General features: G+C 36.6%; 1 protein-coding gene across 1 annotated transcript; it reads right to left on the bottom strand.

Annotated features, from left to right (window-relative positions):
* Positions 1-725: 725 nt before the first annotated feature.
* On the bottom strand, positions 726-22868 carry LOC121413450 (probable E3 ubiquitin-protein ligase HECTD2). The gene is made up of 21 exons (XM_041606271.1): positions 22667-22868; positions 22282-22401; positions 18774-18911; positions 17337-17471; positions 16289-16848; positions 14436-14622; positions 13650-13965; positions 13137-13238; positions 12395-12568; positions 11325-11527; positions 10600-10731; positions 9671-9806; positions 9166-9243; positions 8525-8731; positions 7901-8018; positions 6908-7152; positions 5293-5370; positions 4898-4966; positions 3736-3884; positions 3301-3397; positions 726-2708 (listed from the first exon to the last, which is right to left on the bottom strand). Exons 1-21 carry the CDS (start codon positions 22798-22800, stop codon positions 2523-2525), a joined length of 3564 nt encoding a protein of 1187 aa, XP_041462205.1. The 5' UTR covers positions 22801-22868; the 3' UTR covers positions 726-2522.
* Between the last annotated feature and the right edge of the window lie 3181 nt (positions 22869-26049).

Raw genomic sequence — 26049 nt, 5'->3', positions numbered from 1 at the left:
CATACTACATCTTCTCCAAGAAATATTATTAAATTCAATAACATCATTTAAAAAAATCATAAAAACTATCAAATTTCAATATTTGCTTCAGAAATAAAGCCTGGGTGAGAAACCCCCCCCCCCCCACAATATCTGCATTGGAAGTTCAAATGGCATTTCAGTGTGCACCACATACTTTCATTACAATTCTTCACATCAAAAGACAACAGTTCTGAAACATGTGAAAATAAATACTTTCAAACCTTTGTGCAAGTGTGTGGCTAAAGTAAGCACAGCAATGATGAACAAGTAATGAATGGGACAAGCATCACTATTCTAGCACCAGTCAAAATCTTTTGTGTTCAAAACACTTCACAATCTCAAAACTGAATGACCATATCTTTATTTTATGTTTAATCTAGAACGGGGGGACGCTATATAATTATAAATTACATTTATAATTTTACAAGCAATTTTCCTGATTGTAACAAGATATAATGCTGAATAGATCCCTTTTCAAGAATAGAAATATTGATTAGGCACAATAAGATTGTCAATCATGGATAGATTTGTGTTTAATGACCAATTCGCCCTATTGAATATCAAATATTTCCCTTTCTTTAATCAGTGAATTGATTTCATATTCTATTATCCAATTTTATTCAATTTCATATTGGTGGCTTGATCACACACAAATCTGATCTACAGTATCACATCTCCCTTGAATTCATGAACGATATAAAAATATACAAGTAGATCTAGTTGCTTCTTTATAAAACTTATTTTCTGAGCACACACAATCAATAAGGCTTGTGCCATCACATCGAGTTATCACGTCAGGTCGGACAAGCATGTATATCCCCTAAATTCTGAAACGTTGGGTCCAGTTTACCTGACCATTCAATAATTTTGCTATAATTTTCACAAAATATCAGGTAAACTGGACCCGACCATTCGAGAATTTAGGGTGCCCTTTTCTTGAATAGTCGGGTAAACTGGACCTGACATTTTGGGAATTTAGGGGTCCTTTTCTTGAATGGTGCAAGACCCGATGCGACAACCTGTTGTTAATGACACAAGCCATCAATATAGACTTCAGGCCACTAGTAGCCTGAATCTAGCATTCAATCCTCAAAATAAGTCATACCATAGACCCTGCAAAGTCAAATCTCTTGAGAACACAAAAATGATTGAACCAGTAGTCAAAATCTGAATTAGAAGATGCAAATGACATACATTTTGCATATACTAGGGGGTGTTTAACAAAGATTTAAGTATGACTTAGAGTACACTTATATGCCTATTTGCTTGCGTTATCGAAGGCATTGATCATGCAATGAAGACATGCACTGCGGTGTATAGATCAATAGGATTGCATGTTGAATGTCATATACCCATAATTATTTAAGTGTGACTCTAAGTCATACTTAAACCTTTGTGCAAAACCACAAGGTCTGAAAAATTGCTTTGACTCAACTGATTATTTGACTAATACGGAAGGATGGCTCAGGTAGAGTGTATTTTGCATTATATGGTTTAAGAAATCACTTCAACACACATTATTATTATTCAACATATTGAAGGTCAACTTGTGTAGACATGACTGTGTCTTATACCCTGGATGAAATAAAGAGCACAATATGGAATAGTATCACTCATAAAGATGTCATATTAAGCAGGTCGGTATTCATTTCAAAGAATTGATTTTGTAAGTATTTTAATTAGCACTTTACTTGGTAAAATGCTTAAACCGGTATTCAGACCACATCTAAGTATCTAACTTACTAATAACCATTGTGACATTATTCAGTTTGAACCAAATAACGGGCAATGTATGTATCCATCTGTGTGCAGAATGTATGACTGCGCATATCACGTTTGCAAACTGTACGCAAGCCAAGTCTGATAGGCAGTTGACTATTGAGGCATAATACTTAGCCAAAAGATGCAACTAAATACCAAAGATGGATAAGTATTTACTGAAGAAAAATACTAAGTACAATACTTAAAATTCTGGCTTAAGTATCAATTTGAATACCAGGCAAGGTCAAATCATCTTTACCTTACTGTTTGCAGCATTGGTATCATTATCAAGATATAAAACTTTCCTAATCATATCTAAAAAATCAATGACTGTTGCATCTTATTCTAAGTAACAAAATTGAAAAAATATGCATACCACCTGACCTGAATAATAGTTATAATGATGCTGTAACTTAAAAATAATTTCCCCTGTATAAGTGTATATGCAAGTGTGATATTTATGCAATTCCATGACCCAGTATCTTTACTTTTCTCTTTATATTTAAATACACACACAATACATATGGCTAATTAAGTACCTGTAAATATAAAACAATAAGGCCTTTTCCGAGTTTGAGGCGTTTTTTTTTTATTACAGACGTCAGTAGTCAATCGGTAAAAAGTCCTTAATAATGGGCAGCAATATATATGGTTTGTATCTCTTGATATTCTTTCTGCTCACATTCCAGCAGTATTATGGCTATGGAAAGGAGCTCAGAGTCAGGACCAGTAATATATCACTATGTAAGTCCAAATCCCTTGCCATACTCAACAGCCACAAGAAGCCTTTCTCTCAGTTTCTTTTCATCCTTGTACTCTGGTAGTAGTAAACGGTTGAAGCATGTCATGGCCGTGGGAAGGCGCTCCGAGTCAGGACCGTTCCTTTGTATGACAATCGGCAGGCTGGACAGGCCCTTCAGGGGAACCTGTTTTCATAAGACATAATAAACATTACAAAGTATTGGAACAGACACAATCAATCCTATAAGAGATATCAATTACAAGTCAATGCTAAAATAGTACTTACAATTACATCATAATTGTTGGAATCGATCATGATTCAAATAAACACATATGTAAGTGATATTGAATTTTGAGCTTCCATAAGTACCAAATTTTTACACAAATATATTTCAAAACATATCTCATTGTGTGCTTACTGGTGGTGTTCTAAACTGGTGTTTACATGAAAATGTGGGGGATGCAAACTGTACTAAACTAAACACATTTCAGAATGATTATTTTGACTCCCCCCCCAAAAAAATGATGATGGGCTGATGGATGGGTTGGGGTGAATGAAATTATTATTTTTACATTGTACTTGTTCATGGTTCTTGTGTAGTATTTCTATAAATTTCTATAAAATCTAATTTTTCCATTGTAAAAGAGAACTGTTGCTCAGCTAGCGCCATGAGCGTCTACTGACGATGTGTGCACTCTACAAATATACACTATTATTACTATAAATAAATAAAAATTGATTGAATGAATCCACAGATTCATATTTTATGTACTTACTCTATCACTCCCAGTGATGAAGTTAAGTAGTTTCTTCTTCTGATCATTACTCAGGGAATGAACTAACCTCCAAAAGGACAGCACAATTGGGTGTTTCCTATATTGACATGAAAGCAAGAAAATGAATAATCATATGTAAATAAAGTGAAATATCAGGGGGCACACTGCAGAGGTTCAATATTACAACACACTTCACATGATAAATATGCTTTGAAAACTTGAATACATGGGGGAAATGTCAATACATCAGGGAAAATTCATGCATTCTGTATATCAGATAAATCCTACAATGATTATCAATCGCTCTATAATACAAAGATTTGCAACCAATCAGTAATGGCCTATCAAAACCACCGTTTCATGTGCACATTGTTCAACATTCCCACTATCAACCAATCAAAATCCTTCTTCAAAAAATTGCCATTGAATTGTTACCTTGAGAAGCCATCTTCATAGGTAGCAGACGCTTCTAGAGCATGGAAGTCTAGGTCAGGACTACCACATATAAGAAGCTCAATCTCTGAGGGTTGAAACAACTGTAGGGCGGAACCTCCACAGATGCTATGAAATCCTCTCGCAAAGGCCTAATTTAAAAAAATAAATAACATGATAAACAAGTTTTCAACAAGCCTCACTTTTACCATTTTTTTCCCCAAGTTTTTAAAACTGTCTGTGGCATATGAAAAGTATATTTCTTTTAAAACATCACAGAAACTCGTATCATTCTGGCATTGCATAGTGTAACATTAAGGACATTCATAATTTCAAGGTAATAATAATTTCAACGCTCATAACCATCAAGGTTATAGAAATCAGAATACAACAAAATACAATCATCCCATACATTTATCACGACTGTTTTATCAAGTAATCATCTACACATACTTAAGAAGCTTGTACGGTACCATCGCACAGCTGACCGATATCTCTCAGTCATCTGTCGGCAGATACAGTGGACTATAAAAATCCTTTCTGTCTGTGGCCTGTATAACCACGCTAAGGCATTGCTCAGCCAGCGGGTAAAACTATTAGCCACAAATTACACTAGAGCAACTACAATTAATAACATTACATCAGGAGCCTGTGACACAAACCTTACAGATTGATTGTATAGTTGCTTTATGAACTTGATCATACATAATGATCAATGTGATCAAGCGTAAATATTAGCCCTATGATCAATTGCTAAGCTTTGTGTTACTTGCCCAGGTGGGTGTTTCATAAAGCTGTAAGTTAAGAGCGACTATACAAATGACTGGTGAACCTTTCTTACACGCTAAATAATCACCGATTAACATTTAATGGTGTATATTATTTACCACAAGAAAGGGTCACCAGCCATTCTTTAAGTCACTCTTAACTTACGAGCAGCTTTATGAAATGGCCACCAGGAGACCAATTCCAAACCAAAGAACACAACATGATTTTCACTAAAAGCAGGGAGCTAATGGCAAGTTTAGTTACCAGTGCTTCTATGATGATGGCAGTGTTTATCAGATCATTTTATCTTTAAATCAGTCTCTTATGTGATGGCAGATATTGATAGACTTTAAATGTCTTCAAAACTTTTGAACTGTATCTTAATTTATTTACCCACCTCAAACTGTCTTGAAATACTATCTACTAGTAAATGCTGCACATATAACCGAGCATACTCCTCTCGATTCTGAAATACCAAAAAAAACACATACAAAATCTCAGAACAGACACTTTTTGTAAAGTTTGCCAATTCTGATGTACTTTTCACTTCATAATTTTGACCATAAATTCCTGTCCATTAAACTTTCAGGTACTTTAAACCTTACAGCAGATAACTCCTCCAAAGCAGGATCTTAATAAAACAATTCACTCATTTACTTCATTAAAACTGATAAACTTGAGATGTTTTACACCATTTCTTTCTTAATTGATTCTGTTTATATTTTCTATCAGCTTTTCTTGTGGTTATTCAAAGTAGTAAAGAAGTTAGAAAAACAGTATGGATGGAGTTACCTGGTTTGTTACTGGAATATTAGAGCCATTCAGGACCAAATCAATGGTTAATACATCACCCATTGAAGAATGAGACACCTGTCAAAATAAAACAAAATAGATACTTCAAGTATGAAGGGACAATAGCTAAATACAATAATGAAGATAAATACAGCATGATGAATATATCAGTGACATACAAATGTAATAATACTACTGAGCAAGAGAGTTTTTAAAAAAAGCATAAAAAATCTCAAAACAGAATAATATACCATATTGTTCTAATTCACAAACAGCAATGGACAAAAAATGTGCCATGCTTATCTGCAAATGATAATTGGCATATGTTGTATGTCCATAAAATGAGAAAAGTTGCAATATGAGGGAAGAATTAAGATGAAGAAAGACAAGGGAATATGAAATGATGATCTTAATTGACCATTACCACTGAACAGTCAATTGCAAACCTTTGTGCTATGTGCTACAAGGCCCTAGTCTTCATTTTTTTAAATATAAAATACTTTGAAATTATTTACATTATTAATTTACAATTCAAAGTCTATAAACAATATAAATGGCCAAATACGGCTCAACTCTTAGCGGTGGCCACATGGTAATCCATGTAACAGGTTACATGTACGTTACCACTCCTCCCACATATAATCAGCAATGTACAGTACCATCGCACAGCTGACCGATATCTCTCAGTCATCTGTCGGCAGATACAGTGGACTATAAAAATCCTTTCTGTCTGTGGCCTGTATAACCACGCTAAGGCATTACTCAGCCAGCGGGTAAAACTATTAGCCACATCTTTAGCATTATCAATAATTTCATTTCATTAGTTTATTAAATAAATAAACAAAAATAATTACAATGTTCAAAGTTACAATGCAATAAAATATAATACAAAGTAAAATGTTTTGGGAGCCTTTGAAAAGAATGAAGTTGTAGGTAGGGTTCCCTACAAGTACAAAGTGAGAATCAATCAACATAATCTAATATACTGTATAAGAGAAAAAGTGTGTAACATAATTATGCAAATCAAATCAACTCAAAGCAGGGGCTAGCATTAACGAGCCTTGCTGCTGTGCCAGACAAACAGAACAATGGATTCAGCCAGACCGTGGAAAAGAATGGCTGGATGTAAATCCTTGTTCAAGATGAGGAAAAGAAACAGAGCAATCAGTGATGAAATCATCATCACCACCACCACCACCACCATCATCATCATCTTCATCATCATCATCACCATCATCATCACCATCATCATCATAACCACCACCACCACCATCATCATCACCATCATCATAACAACCACCACCACAACCATCATCATCTTCATCATCATCATCATCATCATCATCATCACCATTACCATCACCATTACCATCACCATCATCATCATCATCATCATAACCACCACCATCATCACCACGACCACCACCATCATCATCATCAACATCATCATAACCACCACCACCATCATCATAACCATCATCATCATCATCATCATAACCACCACCATCATCACCACGACCACCACCATCATCATCATCATCAACATCATCATAACCACCACCACCATCATCATCATCATAACCATCATCATCACCATCATCATCGTCTTCCTAACCTGGAATGTTTGACAGAAGACATCCTCCACATCATCTCCCTCGTACTCCAGCATCTCCTTGATGCCCCGTCCCAGAGATGGTTGCACCCCTATCAGGTCATCGATGGTCAGAGCATCCTCATGAAGCTTCTTGTAGATGGCCATAGGGAAGTTACAATCCAGGATGATACCATTGTAGATGGCTAGACCTAGCAGGGTGCCTACCAACTCAAACTCATCATCAGAGTCAGCTGAGCCTTCAGAACCTAAGAGGGAATTATAAATGATGGTATCCTTAGGCAACATAAACAATAACATGAATGGATAGAATGGATGTGATATAAGGGAAAGTACAGATTAATAGGGAGTTTTAGATTACATATGTTGACTATAACAATCAACCTGCCCTAAACGACGAGTCTACTCTCCTGCTCGTGCTAGTACTCCATTCGCCGACTCAAGCCAGCCTTCTCTCATCTACTCAAGCCTCTCACCATGCCTACTACTCAGCTTTCCACTCGTTCTGGTTTACAATCCTTTTAAGGACTACATTCATTTAAAAAAGAATACTCTACTTCCCAACCTCCACTTTCTCACTTTTCCATTCCACCTCCATTTCTATCCACTTTCTATCTCTGTCCCTCCTGGACTTTTCACATGGTGTACCATAACCACTTCCGTGACTATGCTTGTTCAGGATTTCAGGAGCTCTGTTCCAATGTCTTCAAGAACCATTAACACCAAGCAGTCTAACTGTGTAACAAAGTTCTCTATTTATGGTGATTTGCAAACACAAAAAATCCATCATAACACAAGCTGTATTCTAAATTCTGAAATTATACGTTGTTTTCATTTCCTTTCTTTTCTTTACTGCAACATGAGCATCTATTCACAATGGATACCAGTGCTTTACAAATGTTAGTATTGTTTATATCATTATAAAAGATCCGCTAGATTCTCAGTAAAAAAAACTGTATACTTGTTATTGAAAAAGATGTGACATTTGTGTCATACCATTGATCCATATAGTCCTGTTCTCCTCTGAGCTAACAAACATGCCATAGCTTGGATTAAAGACTGCTTCAGAGATAAGCTGAAAGAATTCCTTCTGAAGTCCACCCATGTCAAGACCCTGTATAATAAAATAAAGAGACAGTACATGAAGTAATCATGCGATATATGGGTAGTCATAATAATCACATTCACAAACAATGATAAAGTAGTAGATAGGCAGCTTGATGCTTCACATAAAGCTTGATGAAGGGAAGAAGAAAAGATCTCATTGTAGTTGAATTTGTAAATATTTAAAAGATGCTTTAAAACTTTTATCTTAAAAGGTGGAAACTCACAAAAGAAAATGCTTGATTTTGAGGTATTTGAAAAATAAGTGTTAAAGGTCACCTTATCTGCAGGGCAAATCATATATAAAGTGAAGTCAGAACTAAAGAATGAACTCAATAACCAGAATTATAAGATACACATCACCTCCTCATCCAAAAAGAAACTTTCACTTATTCACAAAAGTATAAACCTCAATACCTGAGCATCAAATACACAACTATTCATCACTAATGAAACATGAACGGAATGAACAAATGCACTTCATTCTCCTGAGCATCAAACGGACGATGGGCTTACCTGTTCTCCTCCTCCGATATACTTGATCTTGAGTGGTTTCTTTAAATCATTCTTCTTGAGTTTTATCTGAGCTAGGGTATCACTGATCAGGTAATCCCTTCTGATTTCCAGGACTAGGAATGGACACATGGCAGCCTTGATAGAATCCTTGAGGTTCGGTGTGAAACGTCTTCCATCCTTCAAGTATTTCTGAGCTTGGTTTACTCGCTGGAAAGAGTACAAAATGATATATGATCAACTTTCAATCCCAGCCATCGCCATGTCTTCCTTCAGCAAGAAATTTATCCACATTGTGCTGCACTCATCCCAGGTGTGGTGAATGGGTACCTTGTATGATTAATTAATATCATTCCTTGAATGCACTGAGCACTGGTAATGTAGTTAAGTGGTAGCTTGAGCTAAAGCCGGGTAACAACAGGTGCTCTATGTATCCTAGGGCGAAAAGCGTTACATAAATCCAGCTATTATTATTATCATTAATATCATTGTAGGGCTATTCCAGAAAAAAATATGTTATTCCAACTCCCTCCATGTCAGACCTTGCTTGCATAACTTGTCCCTGGTATCTGGTGGACTTCAAAAGAAATTTGAATTTCAGCTGTTTCATTTACATTTTTTACTGATTTATTTTTTATACTCACCGCCTGATGTAGAATGGCCACCTGGTACTCTCTCCTCATCTGAACCACAGCATCAAGGTGTAACACATGGACTTTAGACTGGAAGATAAATAAAAGAAAATGAAGGTGAATGTTATCAACAAGTTTTTATTTTGTGCAGAAAGTAGAGAAATAAAGTAAGAGACAGCAGAATGGAAAGAGAGAAAGACAAATGGACAGGGATGAAAAAAAGAGAAGACAAGATAGATAAAGACATTGAAAGGGTGTGATAGAAAAACATGGAAAGAATGATGAATGAGAGGGAAACAGATGGACAGAAAGGGAGAGGAAAGGAAAGAGAGAAAAGGAGATGGTGAGAAAAGAGAGACAGAAAAAAAGAAGTGAAGAGCAAAACAGAGAAAGCCCGAGACAGGTAGGGGATCATGAGGGAGAGCAAGAGAGGGAGAGAGAGAAAATAAGACATGATGAACAAAAAGAAGAGTTGAGAATAAGAAAGAGAGAGACAGGAAATAAATAATTAACTTACAGCTGGATCCAATAAGAATGGGAAATCAAGTAGAGACGATATCGATGGATTGGAGGAGCATTCATCTTTACGCGACTGTAGAGGGAGCCCTGCATTATGCTGCCATCGATGGTATTCTGTCTGATAGTCAAGATCCCTAGATGATAAGGGTCAAAATTTAGAAAAAAATGTAATAGGGGAAATCAAACCCCTGTTAATCTAATCTCATCGTAAGTTTTATTACAAAAAGCAAAGGCGGTCTCTGATTCTTCCTAACTTCTTAATCACACAAACTCATACAAAAAACACAAATTCTTTACAATTTTGGTTTCAGAGTTTGCACTAAAATCACCTCTGGCACACAATTCAATTTATAGCAGATAGGGAACTATATGACACTTTCAATTAACACAATAAATCTACATTGTATCAAGCTTTTTGCAGCATATTACAAATTAATTTAAGCATAATAATCATCATAGCAAGAAGTACAAAACAAGTATCAACAAATCCTCTCTCTGAAAAGCAATGAAATACAAAGATACATAAAACAAAAGTAAAAAAAAAAAACTTATACAAAATCAGGGCTGTTTATCTCTATTTGGACGTGTCATGGTCTAGTGGTTCTGACTCTCGCTTTTCAAACAGAGGGTCATGGGTTTGAGTCCTAGCCATGGTGTGTTTTCCTTCAACAAATTTATCCACACTGTGCTGCACTTGACCCAGGTGAGGTAACTGGGTACCTGCAGGAAGTAATTCCTCAAAAAGCTGTGCGCACCAGAATCGGTAGACTAGCTTAGCCGGGGTAATATAGGAGCACTTTGAGCACCTAGCAAGGAGGATACATGCACTTTACAAATCCTATATTATTATTATCATTATTATATTTTATTCATATTCATAACATGAACTACCCCAGATAAACCCTAAATGAGAAATTTTGAAATTACCTTGAGAGCTGATGACAGTAGAAATCTTCCAACTGTGCAAGACCATTACTTGAACCATGTTCCAATGAGATTTGATTGGCTTCGTATAGAATCTGCATTGTCATGGCAACATGAATCATTCCTACCGATGCACTGTGATAAAAGAACAATTTATAGATGGAAAGCATATAAGAAATTAAATGATTAAATTTTTAATACTGAATTTTCTCACAATTACAACCACTTACTTGGGACATTATGAATTTACATCTTCAAGAACTCAACTTCCAGAGAAAAAATATGATAGGGCACTGGAAATCTATGTCTCTGCTATTGTCCAATCACAAATATACTTAACACCTTTTTTCAAATAATGACCGATTTCACATTCGGCCTTGTACTCCCAATTAGATGATCATGAATATGCATGCCAAGTTTGAAATTAATTCTTCATGCGGTCATTTGGATACCATGGGAAGGAGATACTGGTGACACGTTGCTCCTACGACAATTGCTTCAGGCTTAATTTCGTTGAAGATGTAGGATTAGGGTTACAATAGTTCAGGTAAGGGTATAGTGTTAAACCCACGGTTGAAGTTGGCCATTTGATTAGTGAGTAGATTTTAGAGCGGAGCAATTGTCGCCAAAGCGAATGTCACAGAATCATTTTTACTACCAGTGAAACAGCCCCCATGAGTAGCATGAATATGATTTTCCACATAAAAAGGATAAAGTATTACTAGTACCCTTCTTTTGGCCTCATGATGGACACCATATGAGCTTTCAGGATCTTCAGGAGTCTCTGGAAGCGGTCTTTCTCCAAATGAAGCAGGGACTGGATCAGATTAGTCCTAGCACCAGGGACCAGGCGCTTGGCTAGGATCCTACACAGGACCTGGACCAACTCAAAGTTCAGCTCCATAATCGGGCACTCCAAAATGATCAGAAGCTAAAATTATGAAGAAAGAGAAGAATCGTTGTGAATGGGAATACCATGTAATAAGGTCATCAAAGAGAATAAATTCATATTTAAACAAATTTGCTCCGGCATTGATGAAATGATAGGTTTCCTTCCATGTGGTATTCATGGTATTAACTATGATTGGATTAAAATAAGCCATTTTCCAGAGCACTGTCCCTCACTCAAAAGCAAATAAAAATTTTGAAGTCTGAATGGGGAAATTATGTTCTCTGCTGTCCATGTATGGAATTAGATGACTTCTCTTCTTCAAACTACTGATAAATACTTTTCAGTCAGAAAATTCCTTTCTGACATTCTATTTTTTTTTACAAGAAAGTAAACCTTTAATCATATAACTTTCATGATAACTTTTGAGGAGAGTAGACACGACACATAATGAACGTTCCCATTTACTTGACCAGTGGCTCTACTCAGAATTAAGCTAGTTTCTTGAGGAAGAATGTAATAGCAATGGTGCGACAGCTAGTGAATATTTTCATAGGAATGCTTATCTCCAATTTATTGATCATAAAAAAAACATCAAAATATTAACAGAAATAACATGATACCAACAAACTAATACAAAATATAACAGGTTCCAAGTTACTTAATGGTCAGGACCCCTAAGAACAAAACTGCTTATAACCGGGGCCCTTCAAATACACAAATATCATAACCGGTAAAAAAAAGGTTATAGATAAACACACACATCATCACACAATGCAAAAACACAGAAGATAGAACAGAATAGAAGATAAGACAAGACAAAATAAAAGAAGAAATACAATTACAATTACAGGGGGGGGGGTCTGCTTGAACCAAAATATTGGTAGGCCATTCCATTGCTTGTCTTACCTGGTTAATACCATGCGGCTGTACTAAGGATTGGTCTAGCTTCTTGAGTAGTATCTCAATGGCATTTGCAAGGCATGTCATGAATCTATCTCTTGGATGTTGGTCCCAAAGGAGATTGTATGCTGTTCTTACTGCTGCTAGGTCCAACTGGCTGTAGGGATTATTCTCTTCAACCTGATGTTTGAAGAATACACAAATGATCACAAAGAGCTCCCAAATTGTAAAGGAAGCAAGAAAAAATTGGAGGGAATTTCTTGCTGCAGGTATTCTATGATAAATACATTTGTATAACTATTCAATAAATGATATTTTGCAAAAAAAAATCTAAATTTTTTTTATCATACATCCAACATTTGCCTTACTCTTTCAATATAAATACCTAAATCTTAATCTAAATATCTCACTTTAAGCCTAAAAGAATAAATTATTTACACAATATTATTGTTGATCAGTTGCCATTAAAATGGTTTCACACTGATAATCAATTTAATAGCAGTCAAGGGCTTTATTTTGGAATGAACATCAAAATAATATCTTACAAAACCAGAAAAATCACAAAATTCTCTAAATGACTAATGTATATATATGTGGGGCTTTCCAGAAATAATGTACTTCCATGAATATAAAATTATAAAAAGTCATATTGCTCTAAAATTATGACTTGATCCATGGTAGTTGGACAAATAAAAAGGTTGACTACTATATAGATTTGCCCTGATGTGTATGAAAATATATCTTTTACCCTGAAGCTTGAATTGAGAGCGACATCTGACATGAAGACTGTACGTATGGTATTGAGTAGGAAGGCATCGTCTCCACACTCCTTGTATTGATCAATAATACTCTGAAGAAATAGAGAAAATAGATACATGTATATACATCAATGACACAGGAGCCATTTCTGTTGCCTTATAAAGAACTTATGCTCTAATATGACGACCAACAAGGTGATAGGAAAACCATGAGAAAAGCTGAGAGAGTTCTTAGATAAAGGACATTTGAACTAGAAAAGAAAGAATAGTGGGTATCTAGTCATTGTTATTTTTTGAAAAGATGTCTAGAGTAAGATAACATTGTCACAAATGATTCATGAATATTTTCAAGATAAACATGTCATCAATCAAGTCTGGTCATCAATCATCTAATTTATAAAAAATCTTTCAAATCTTTAAATCTTTTCATAATGGTCCTGAAATACCACTCATGAAAACTAATGCATTATTAACAGGAAGAGAGAAAAAGAATAACCACATACCTGCAGCATATTCAGAGTAAGGTGAGTAAGGGCAAATTCTTGGCCAGTATCCAGAGCTATCTCCAGGGAAAGAGACCTCTCAAACTCCCGGAGGTCTTCGGTCTCTTCAAGTGCTTCCTGGTCGGAGAGGAGCCGCATGGGACTTGGAGCCGGACTGAAGATAGGACTATTATTAGGACTAGCTACAGGACTAAGAGAGGATAGTTGATTGGAGGAGAGGGAAGAGGGGCCACGCCCAGAGGTAAGGCTCAGGGCGGAGCCACTAGAGTTCATCTGTAGGCTGTTGACCGTGCTTCCCATTGGGCTAGTTCTGGACCTGGGTAGAAAATAGACCAAACCTCTCAGGATTAATCTTCTTGATGATGACGATACTTCATCACCCTATGTGTAAGTTTCATGAACTAGGTCCATACAATTTATAAATTACGTTGACATTTCAAAAACTTAACTTTAGGTTAAGATTTTGATATTGATTCCCCCAACAAGGTCTAAGTTCATTGACCCAGAATGACCTTTAACCTTAGTCATGTGACCTGAAACCAAGGCAGAATTTTCAGTAATACTTGATTACCTTTATGTCCAAGTTTCATGAACTCAGTCAATACACTTTATAAGTTATGATGTCATTTCAAAAACTTAACCTCAGGTTAAGATTAGATATTGACGCCGCTACCGTCAGAAAAGCGGCGCCTAATGTCTCGCTCTGCTATGCAGGCGAGCCCTGGGGAATACATATACATCTACAGCTCAACATGGCTTAGTGAGTTATTACCTATTTCTACTAACCTATAATGAAGGTTGACTAAATTGTCATAGCTACCACGTAGGCTCAAATTCTCCTGGCTGGAGCTAAGGCTATGTGAATGAAGCCCACCCTCAAAGTTCATTGACCTTCCAGAGTTCCTCCGTAGACTGGAGTTAGATCTTGACATCAGACTCTGACTGACATCATCACCTGATCCAGTCATGTGACCTGATTAATAAGAATGATAAAATTTGATATAATGTTGCACGCCTGTGTGCCATCTTATTTTTTTTTGTTTCCTTTTTTAATTTCAAACAAATTACATATAAAAAAGAGATTATTTATTACACATGAATATTATATCATACGTAGATTTTCATTTTTAATTTTTACCTTTATACATATGGAACCTTTATATTTGCTGCCATGTTATAAGAAATGAATATGAATTTATTTCATTCTCGAAGATGCTGCATGACTAACAATTAACATCCACACAACGCTATTTATTTCAAGTCATTAGAACATGCTAATCAGCATTTCTCACACAATTATGACTTCTGGGGCCCGTCTTACAAAGAGTTACGATTGATCCGATCAATCCAATCAATCAATCGCAACTATGGAATGCCAGTAAAGTCAACATATAAAAAATCCATATCTGTTAAAAAAGACTAGATATTAATGTATATCCATAAATTCATTGATTTATTGACTATGTGGTGTGATCTCCTTTGTTTAGAAAGGACATTTTGCAAATTTCCTGTAGAAAGAATTATGATACTGATGGATTTTCATAGAGTTACATTGATTGGATCAATTGTAACTCTTTGTTAAACGGGGTCCTGGTATACCAATATATCAAAACCAATTCCTTTTATGTGACACTACTATCAACATTTCAAATGTTGGTGATACTACATAATCATTGTCACTGGTATTTAAATTAACAAGTGGAATGCCTCTGGCCCTCTCACCTGCATCACGCGGTTCAATATAGCAGCAGTGCTGACTTTGAATACTACTCTAACTCGCACAAGATGTTCAGTGATACATGGTTACTCTTATGTCCACTTTTTATGAACTAGACCAATTAACTTACAGAGATATGATGGTTATTAAAACAAAAAACCCCAACATGGCCAAAGTTCATTGACCTTACATGACCTTTGACCTTGATCATGTGACCTGAAACTCGCACAGGATGTTCAGTGATACTTAATTACTCTTATGTCCAAGTTTCATGAATCAGATCCATAAACTTTCGAAGTTATGATGGTAATTCAACAGAAACACCCAATTCGGCCAAAGTTCATTGACCTTTGACCTTGGTCATGTGACCTGAATCTTGCACAGGATGTTCAGTGATACTTGATTACTCTAATGTCCAAGTTTAATGAACTAGACCAATAAACTTTCAAAGTTATGATGGTAATTCAACAGATACCCCCGATTCGGCCAAAGTTCATTGACCCTAAATGACCTTTGACCTTAATCATGAGACCTGAAACTTGCACAAAATTTTCAGTGATGCTTGATTACTATTATGTCCAAGTTTCATGAATCAGATCCATAAACTTTCAAAGTTATGATGGGAATTCAACAGATATCCCCAATTCGGCCAAAGTTCATTGACCCTAAATGACCTTTGACCTTGGTCATGTGACATGAAACTCTAATAGGATGTTCAGTAATACTTGATTAACCTTATAGCCATGTTTTATTTACTAGGTCCATATACTTTCTAAGTTATGACGTCATTTCAAAAACTTAACCTCAGGTTAAGATTTGATGTTGACGCCGCCGCCGCCGTCGGAAAAGCGGCGCCTTTAGTCTCACTTTGCTTCGCAGGTGAGACAAAAACAAATAAGCCATGAAATTATACAATACGAACCATTCCTATTTCTGGAAGATCCATCAACCCATGGCATATCTGTAGCATCTCCCGTCTGTAAGCTATGATCACTTCCCCATCGAAGCACATCCCCTCCTCGTCTGACTCCTCCTTCCCTCTGACCTCTCACAAGCTTCCCCAGTGATCCTGTCCTCTGGGCCAGCAAGGAAGGATTCGACCCTGCTCTTGCTCCCGGCAGTCTTCCGCTCGGAGGTAGATTGGTGGTAGACGACGATTGTCTTCCCGTTGGCGGTTTACGCCTAAGCTTCTCAGTGAGTCCATTCTTGGCTAGTGACGCAGAGATGTTCTGCCCACCGACCAGTTTCTCAAGGTCTGATTTGGAATGTCTTCTACTTGGTAAATTCTTACTAGAGTCAGTAGAATCAATGCCAGTAGCGATTGGGAAAGACTCTGAATGAGGTACGTCTTTGAAGAGAGTGGCAAACGGTGACGAGGAATAGAGGGTTTGGAGGAAAGACTTGACTTTACCATTTTTGGTCTGGAAGACATCTTCTGGCAAGGCGCGGCCAACAAACTTCTCTGAACTACAGAAGTATAATCTATTGAGAAAGAAATAAAATTTTTGTGCATCTGCATCAGTATTCATCATTTCATAACTCGTAACATATTTGCACTGCACTGCATTAATACAGTCACATTTAATTTGTGAAGTAAACTGCTAATTAATGCATTTCTTACTTTTTTTTATTATAATTAATAACAGGAGCTGTTTTCATACTAACTTTATCAGAGAACTCACTGCATTCTAAAAGTATCCAGCAAATCAAATCAGTATAGTGTTGGGAAAAGTTCACCAATCATACAAAGGAACTCATGAGATAAGTAAAACAAGGAAAAGAAAGGATTTTGAGCATGCACAAAGAGAAAAAATATAAATTTGACTATCAGCATTTCAGAAAAAAAAATCAAAACAAATGGTAATGTTCTTTCTCCATTTCATCAAGTAGGAAGACAGAAAAAGGATGATTGGAAGATTGAAATGCGGTGAATGAGAAAAAGATGTGTATAAAATCAAACAGTAGCTAACCTTTGACTAGAGGCAAGTTGAATGCTGATGATGGCAGCTACATCGGCAGTCATCCGGATTGCATCTTTAGAAGAACGGCAGAATTTATTCCTACATTCTGATCTCCCACATCCATCAGTAAGCTGGTAGTAATACCTAATATCAAATAATAAAAGTTATATAATATCAAATTTTGTTCACCCAGGGTAGCCACTTCAGCTGTAAGCAGGCCCCTGCATTAATTTTACCCTTCTTCATCCTGGCACCCCGAGCACTCAAAAGAAGGCAGAAGGTACTAGTCTTATAATCCTTTGGCGTGTCTCGACTGAGAATGGAACCCATGACCTCCAGTTCAGGAGGCTGCTGCTCTAATCATTGAACCAACGTGCTAGGCCCAAATGATTTTAGTCATGACTCATCAATTAAAAGCATAACTTATGGTATTATGCTCAAAACACAAATATGCTACAATCTCAATCTGAAAATTGTTCAACTCGATCCAGGCCATGCACTTTCACTTGTCAGAAAACATGATTTAGTCTCTTGTAAATGTTTTCTTCTTGGAATTGATTTTGACAATAAAAAAGTAATATATCCAAATACATGTACTTAGTAGAGAAGACTAGAGTAAAAATATTGATCAAATGTCATATCATTATTAATATATAAACTATAATTCATATAATTATTATTGTTTGACATCACCTGTGCCTGCAGGAGGTTTTTGATGATCAAATTTGATCAAATCTTGGAGAAACAAGGCTCGCTGCTATGCTGATAAAACCTCGTTTCTCAATATCTGAATAGTTTGATGACAGCTCCGAATCTAGATTTTAGAGTTATAACACAGGTAGCAACTTTCTGTTGCCTCGAAAGAGTTCTTCACAGGAATCCGAAGACTGTTTTCACACAATATGGCCCGAATTCACAAAGGTGGTTTTGAAAACCCATGGTTGAATTTATGGTTTATGCAGATTTCCTGTATACATTACGCTTAATTAAGCGCGTAACAGGCGCGTTTGTACGTTTGTAAGAAATGTCCAATGCTGATGCGCGATTTTTTTTTCAGTGCGCCAAATTGACGCCTGTTTCCATGGTTGGATACGCTATTTTATTCATGAGTCCACTGTTTGAAGAGTGGAATCATGAATAAAAACAATGGGCTTATGAATAAAACAGCGTGGATAACCATGGTAACAGGCGTCCATTTAGCGCACTGTGACAAAAGCGAGCATCAGCATTGGACATTTTTATACACACGCCCAATACGCGGTAAAATAAGCATAATTTATACAGGAATTCTGCATAAACCATGGACTCAACCGTGGGTTTTCAAAACCACCTTTGTGAATTCAGGCCTATGAGACTGCCACCATTGCTATATTTTTAACATACAGCATTTTCTAAGCTGCACTAAATTTGTTTTAATTTTAAGATGTGAGGTGTTAGATATCCTACCTCTTGATAAGTTGTTCTAAGTAATGCTTTGCTTTAGATCCTGTTGTATTAGGCGCATCGTAGCTCCTTGGCAGTTCAGCTTCCTGTACAGAAAGGTTGCTGTCAGATAATGCAGCCAGGTTACTGGCACTAAGATTCCTACATCAATGAAAACACAATCAAAAGACAAATAAAGTGAAACCTGTATTATAAAGACCACCAAAGGGAGATAAGAAATGTGGTCTTTATGAATAGGTGGCATTCATGGACAGGTTCCTCTTATACATGTTCCAATGGGATAAACTCAGACCTACCAACCTCTGGGAATGAAAAATTGTATTCTGTGATAAAAAAAAATTATTTTTCCCCAAAAAACCTGTATTTTATAATAAAATGTGTGGTGCATGCTCATCGCGGTGCTCAAGCTGCATGCGAGCAAAAATGCACACTGCTCTTGCAAATGAAAAAAAATATTGAAGCGTGTATATATCTCACCATAGAGCTATTAACAGAAGGAGATCTGACTCTCTCAAACGCTTTGCCCCATGCGCGGCACCGCTAATCCCCTCTCAGCAGGGTCCCTCACGGCGCATTACAGAGGCCGCTCGTAATTCAGATAAGGAAAGTTGATCGACGCGATCAACAGCTCGGGTTTGCGCTTGCGCAGTAGTGTTTTCACCCATAATGCATTTCACATCGGCTTCACAAATTTTATGCAAACATGGCGGCTCACGATTTCGAACGTCGTGATTTCGAAGACGAAAATCTGGTTTTGGAACCAGCTGAATGCAGGCCTGACCAGATTTCACAAAAAGAAATACGGGACAATCGACAAAGTACGCTGCATGAGCGGATCGACCGAGCCAGGTCTTAAAAAAAAGATCAACAAAGGAGGCTACACGGTGTTCGACTTGGGGAAAAAATTTACAGAATTGGAAGGTGGGGGGGGGTGAACGAAAGAATGAAGGAGGGAATGGAAAGGCGAAAGAAAAGAGTTGAATTGAGAACGGATTGGAAAAAAAAAAATGAAGGGGAAAATGAAGGAAAAAATAAAGAAAATTAAGGAATGTTAGAATGAAATGATGAAAGATAGAATAAAAGAAAAAAAAGTTTCCGTCATTATTTGAAATGAATTAAGAAGGAAAGAAAAAGAAAAGTAGGAAGGGAAGATGTGTGAAAGAAAACATAAGGGAGAGAAAGAAAAGAAGCAAGAAAAAAGGATGAGGAAAGAAAGAACGAATAAAAGAAAAATGCTTCCTTTATTCTTTGAAAGAAAGTAAAAAAATGAAAGGAAGGGAGGGAGGGAAATAAAGAAAAAAGGACACAAATTAGAAGGAAAAAATATAATAAAGAATGAAAGAAAGGATGAAAGAGAGGGAGGAAAAAATGAAGGAGAGAATTTAAAAAAGAAAATAATGGAAGGATCGAGAAAGAATGAAAAGAAAAGGGAGAAGGAAGCAAAGAAAAGTGGAAAGAAAAAATGAAGGAAAAAAGGAAATTTAAAATAGGACGGAGAGTAAGACAAACAAGGAAAGAAAGAAAAATGAACAGAGAGAGAAGATCAGGAAAGAAAGATAGGATGGAATAAAAAAAGGGGCAAAGAGGAAGGATAGAATGATGCCAGAAAAAGGATATGAAAGAAAAAAGTACAATCTTAAACAAAAAATCTCATAATCTAACAAAAATCATAATGATATTCGGTGTTTCTAAATATATCTAGAACAGAAATAGAATGTTTTAGAAATGAGGGGGGGGGTCAGGTGTCCGGACACTTTATATTTTGGAAGCCTTTTTTTTCTTTAGATTAAACTAAAAATATGAATTCAATAGTTGTAATCATCTTTTATTTTGTTCTCTATAATATTTTTAAATCATGATTATTTTTGTCCTAAAAATTGTAAAACTTCGCTTGTAATTTTTTCCAAATGACTTTGGAACTTAAAATGAATCGTCCTGACATAGAACTGGGTATACTTCTTTGTGGTCCAAACATGTTGTTTTTAAGTTCTTTATTATGTAGAATAACAATTTTTATACTTTGTTCTCCTTTTTACTGGTTTGTAAATTAAATCTGTTCGCTCCGCGGCCCCTGCTATTTTCCAAAAACGATACAGAGACAAGAGCTGAGCGAGCACGGCTCCCGTCATTCATTACACTCACTTTCAACTTACACAAATAGGAGTGCGTGGGGCACCGGAGGGTACTCCACGATGCGACAATCGCCAGAGAAATGCCCCGCAGATTCGTCGTTATATTATCAATTCCATTGTAACCTCACTAATGATCTTTGCATCAAAATTAAGCTCAAAGTATGCTTTTTCTCCGTATTATAATTTCTAAACCAGGTACGGTTAGGAAAAGATTTAACTACGGAAGAAAGACAGACATACTTAAAATGACCAATCTCCAACTTCCTCCGTTTGTAATTTTGTTGAGTCAATTCAGATTGCAACGTATTTGGTATGTATGCAAAGGGGATCATCTCAGAAGTTCAACCATACATAAAAGACGTACATCAGGAATCCGTACAAAGAGATATGGATGTAAGAAGAACAGCAAGTCATGTTTCAATTTTGAAAAAAAAACTGAGCTCGCAGGAAGTTATGTTGGAGAACGTTGTTTACGGCGGTGCCTCGCAGGGTCCTTCAAAAAATCTCTGACCTCAGATTTTACGAGGGGGCTTATCGCGTTATGTAAGCGTGCTCTAACTTTCGCCTGGCGGCTCGCCGATTGATGTTAGATATCGTTCCTTCGCCCAAAGGAAGCAATAACAAAGGATTATAACAGAGGAATTGGAAGATGGTTCTCTTTCTCTGTTAGCTCCATGATCTCACCCTGGTTTTAACATAAATGATTGAAAAAAAAATTATCTGAAATTAAATTGATCTAATAATCATATTTGTGTAAGTTTTATGTCATAGAAACATATATGGAGTGTTGTTTTTTTCTTTTACAAAATAGTCTTATTTTGATTGCAAAAAAGTACTGGTAGGCAGCTCTGTAAACTGAACAAGAGAAAACAAGCATTGTGGTCTCTATAGAGAGGTGGTCATATACAGGTATTTACAAGACTGGCTTGATTGTACAATTCAATCTAATCCAGTCTAATAGACATTTAAAATAGCACCTTTTCCTTTCAGTTACAAAGCACTGCGCACACATACTACTCCATGAATGGGCCACTATATTCTGGAATTCATTTTGAGAGGAAATCATCTCTCACTTATTTTTCTTCAAATTTTGAAATGTGACTGTATAGGTGGCACTCATATCCCATATAACAACCTAAATGTTCTTTGAAGGCTGTGCATATCCATGTAGAAGGGGTAACAATATAATATGTAATCCTATAACATTTTTAAGCATATATTTAAGCTTCAAAGATGTACAAAATGTGTTCCCTACATGTACACATGGATCGAGTCAGATCCCAACGATCTGATAACATTTGGATTAAAAAATTACACATCTAACTGCTCCTCCATACGACTCTCTTTGAGTAGAAAGTCAATACACAATACAAACATACCTCTTCAAGTCTGTGAGTTTGGCTAAACTATTTGATCTAGCACGTCCATCTATCAGGATACTATCAAAAGATCCTCTCCTTTCACTCCCCTCTAATTTGGGCTGACTGGTTGAAAGCTGCCTGCAAAACACAAAAATGAAAAATACAAATCCATGATGAAATCTAATTCTATTGTTCTCAGCTGTAATTAATACAATGGTTTCATTTGTTTGTTTTTTTTCCAAGACCACCATAGCTAGACTGATCACTTCTGTACGTGGGAAAGATAAAAACAGCTATGTTTCTTGTTCATTCTTAAAAATTCAAATACTCAACTACCGGTAAGTGTTATTTCAGCACCCATTTGCACAAATCTAGTGTTAGAATACAATTAACCTTCAATTACCTGGCAAGTTTCAGTGGACCTATTGGTGGTGGTTTGTCGATGGTTACATTATTAGGGATACTCTTCTTCCTGATGGCCCCTGGTCCAATGGGTGGCCTTCTACGGCTAGCCAGCGTCTCTCCATGACCATTCATAATGAAAGGCTAGCTAGTGAGCTCTGTTTATGTCACAAGATTTGGACGAGTGACATGCTGTAATGTAAGAGATACACAAAGGCAAGAATATTTAATGATTAAGAATGCAAATGCTGTGTTTCTGAACAAATGTGTGTGTGTGTATTTGAGTTTTGTCAGACGTGTATCAATCAGATATGATTATTTACGTCTGGGACCGAAGTTTAACGTCACCATCCGAAAGACGTGACCAGGGCTTGAACCTCAAACCTCTGCATCAATTTGTAACTTCCCGACAGCTTGGATTACAGCCGTACGCCACAACGCCCAGCTATTTTTAAATCCACAACTTGTATCCAGTAGACATTACTAATTTCCAACCAGACGCACAGTTGTGTATATTATATGTCACTGTTTATTCAAATAGACATGTATTTATCAAGTTGGAGCCCATTGTCTTTAAATATTTGAAATAATCAAATACTTGTCACTCGCATTGATTGACCAAGATATCAAAAAAATTAATCGGAAAGCCTTGATAAAACTGAAAGCACAACTTGTTGACGGCTGCCATATTTTCCTCTCTGGCAAAAAATAAAAAAAAATAAAGAATAACCCGCAGAATAAATCATCGGTAACGTATATTTTCAATATTTTATAGATTTTACATAGACATAGTATCGATAGAAAGATTAGTCTAACGAAAATAGTGTATTAGTGGGCCTTCGTTCAAGATATGTCATTTTGTATTTTGTATAAGTAAAAGAAATTAAAAATCTGGACAAAACCCGCCCTCCGTCGAATTGTCGACCCAGATTACACATGCAGGCTCACACTGTCACTAGATTCTAGAATCTTGTACTAGTAGGTACATCATGTATGGTAGTGGATCCTATTACCGAACACTTTTCATGAATTTGATCATATCAAACACATTATTCCAATAAAATTCACCAAACTTTCACCATAAATACACAAATACCTACAAATTATAAACATGCAGAAATTTTGCCGAAATTGTTTTTCATTTTTACGACATCAGCTTCCAATCGGACCCCTCTTCGCAAGTGAAATATTTTGGTCACTTGAAAAGGTATCGTATTACCGAACGTGTGTTTTCTATGGGAAAAGTTGGGAAAACAACAAAGTCACTGATGAGCTATTTTGACCATATTTTATTGTTTTGAGGATATAAAGACTTCAAAATTGCGTTTTTGATAATTTTTCATCATTTTTCTAATTAAGTTCCCTTTGGGAGGAAGTTGCAAAGGTTTGAGCGTATTTGATTATTTTCTGACGCATATGATGCGCGCGTTCGGTAATACAAGGCCGGTCGGTAATACAATTACAATCACTCACTATACATGTAGTAGTACCGTCGGTGAATGGGGATAATAGTAAAATGTCAGAAATTGTTAAATAAATCCCCAGAAATAATGGTTATTCCTGTCTAGCTAGGACCTAGGTGAGGCTAGGTGAGACTTGGCGAGGCTAGGTGAGGCTAGGAGGTGAGGTTAGCGCTAGGCGAGGCCGAGAGAAACTCAGTCACAACTCCCGATCCCGACCGGGCCGGACCCGGGCAATGCCCCCGCGCTGAGCTGCATGCACAGGCGTTGACTTGTCGGCGTTAGTTAGTGACGGTTTGCCTATCATCGCTTGTAATATTGTAAACTGTAATTTGTTACTCGCAATTATCAATCTTAAAACATGATTACAATTTACGTTTTTGAACGAGCATCACTGTCAAATGATTTTGATTATTTCTCAATCAAGTATGGTAACTTACCTGTTCAAAATGAACTTAAATGAGGAATAAATGTACACTCAACTTCGTACTGACTGTCTCTGTTTGTTTGTACACGGTATAGGTATAATGCATAGCATTGCGACATGGTGACTAGCCTATTTCCAGTATAATGATTGGTAAAAAAAAAGATTTTCATTCTCACTGCCTTTATTTGAATATACGGTACTAAGAAGCTATTTAATTATACATTGATTATAATATCAATTAAATATAATATCCTCATGTAGATTTAAATAATTTTTGAAGTGCAACAAAGGATTCTAATAATGATATCAAATATCAACCGACTGTAAAGTAAACTAGCATTAGGAAAGAACAGAAAATGAAAGAGTACATAGTTTACATTACAATAGATAAGAAAAGAATAGAAAGGCCATAAAAGTAAAATGGAATAAGCTAGAGAGAATATATAAGGAAGTAAACCATAACAAAAGAACAGCAAAATATAAAAAGGAAAAGGAAAGAAATGAAAGGGAAAGCTAGGACGGTAGAAAAAGGGGGCGGGGGGGGGGAGAAAGAGAGAAAATAAAAACGACAAAACAAAAGGTAAATTTGAAACGAAATAGAAAAAGACTGATGAATTACATTTGAAAGAAAAAAGTAAAAAAACGCAAGAGTAGCACCCCTATCACCCCAGCTTCCCAAGGACATGGACTGGCTTGGGGCTCACTATATATTATATAACCTTTTAAAAAAGGCCGGGGTGGAAACTAAAGAGAACGAGAGGAAAAGAAGGGGAAAAGACAAATGAAAGAAATACAGACAAAGAAAATAAAATAAAAGCTAGGTACAAATGAAGGATTTTGTTTTAAAAGAACAAGAAAAATGCCTACATCAATAGTAGTAAAATTATAGGCATAAAGCGAGCACTAGCAAAAAAAGGCCTGGGTGGGTACTTAGATTTGGTTTAGACGGGGATGTGCGGCTGAAGGTTCAAAACCAAGGATATTTACCGGTCATTGTGGCTAAAAGAGTACCAATTGATTAATGATCTATTACAATTTGACAAGAAAAAAAAGATAGGAGGAGAATATGGACCCAGTATCTAAAAATTGGGGCCGTGTTTAGGGATTTACATGTCCAGCATAAAACCATATCCCATGTTTTGGGATTTCTTCCAAAAAAGGGACCCATTCCAGAGGCACAATTCCTTATTTCGTGACTCCCCCCCCCCCATGCACCCCGGGAAAGGGGTAAACATTTTGGCTTACCCACACCGTGGCCACACCCCTACAAAAAATATGCAGCATGACTGCTTGCGTTTCCCAAGGGAATTCTAACCTTTAGGGCCTATAGTCCAGAGTAAGTCCGACCGGCCAGTGGATCTTGACATAGTGTGGCGTACCTGGGAGCAGAAACTGACTGTGCTCCACTTGGGCACCACTGCACGGCGATCACAAAGAGGAGGGGTCATTTTAACCCAGGCGTTGCTTCCCCTATATACATGTCGTTGTGCTTTTTTT

The sequence above is a fragment of the Lytechinus variegatus genome, chromosome 4 (assembly GCF_018143015.1).
Source record: "Lytechinus variegatus isolate NC3 chromosome 4, Lvar_3.0, whole genome shotgun sequence".
Classification (NCBI taxonomy): Eukaryota; Metazoa; Echinodermata; class Echinoidea; order Temnopleuroida; family Toxopneustidae; genus Lytechinus; species Lytechinus variegatus.
The sequence above is the reverse complement of the archived record's forward strand: the minus strand, read 5'-3'. Positions and strand labels throughout refer to the sequence as shown.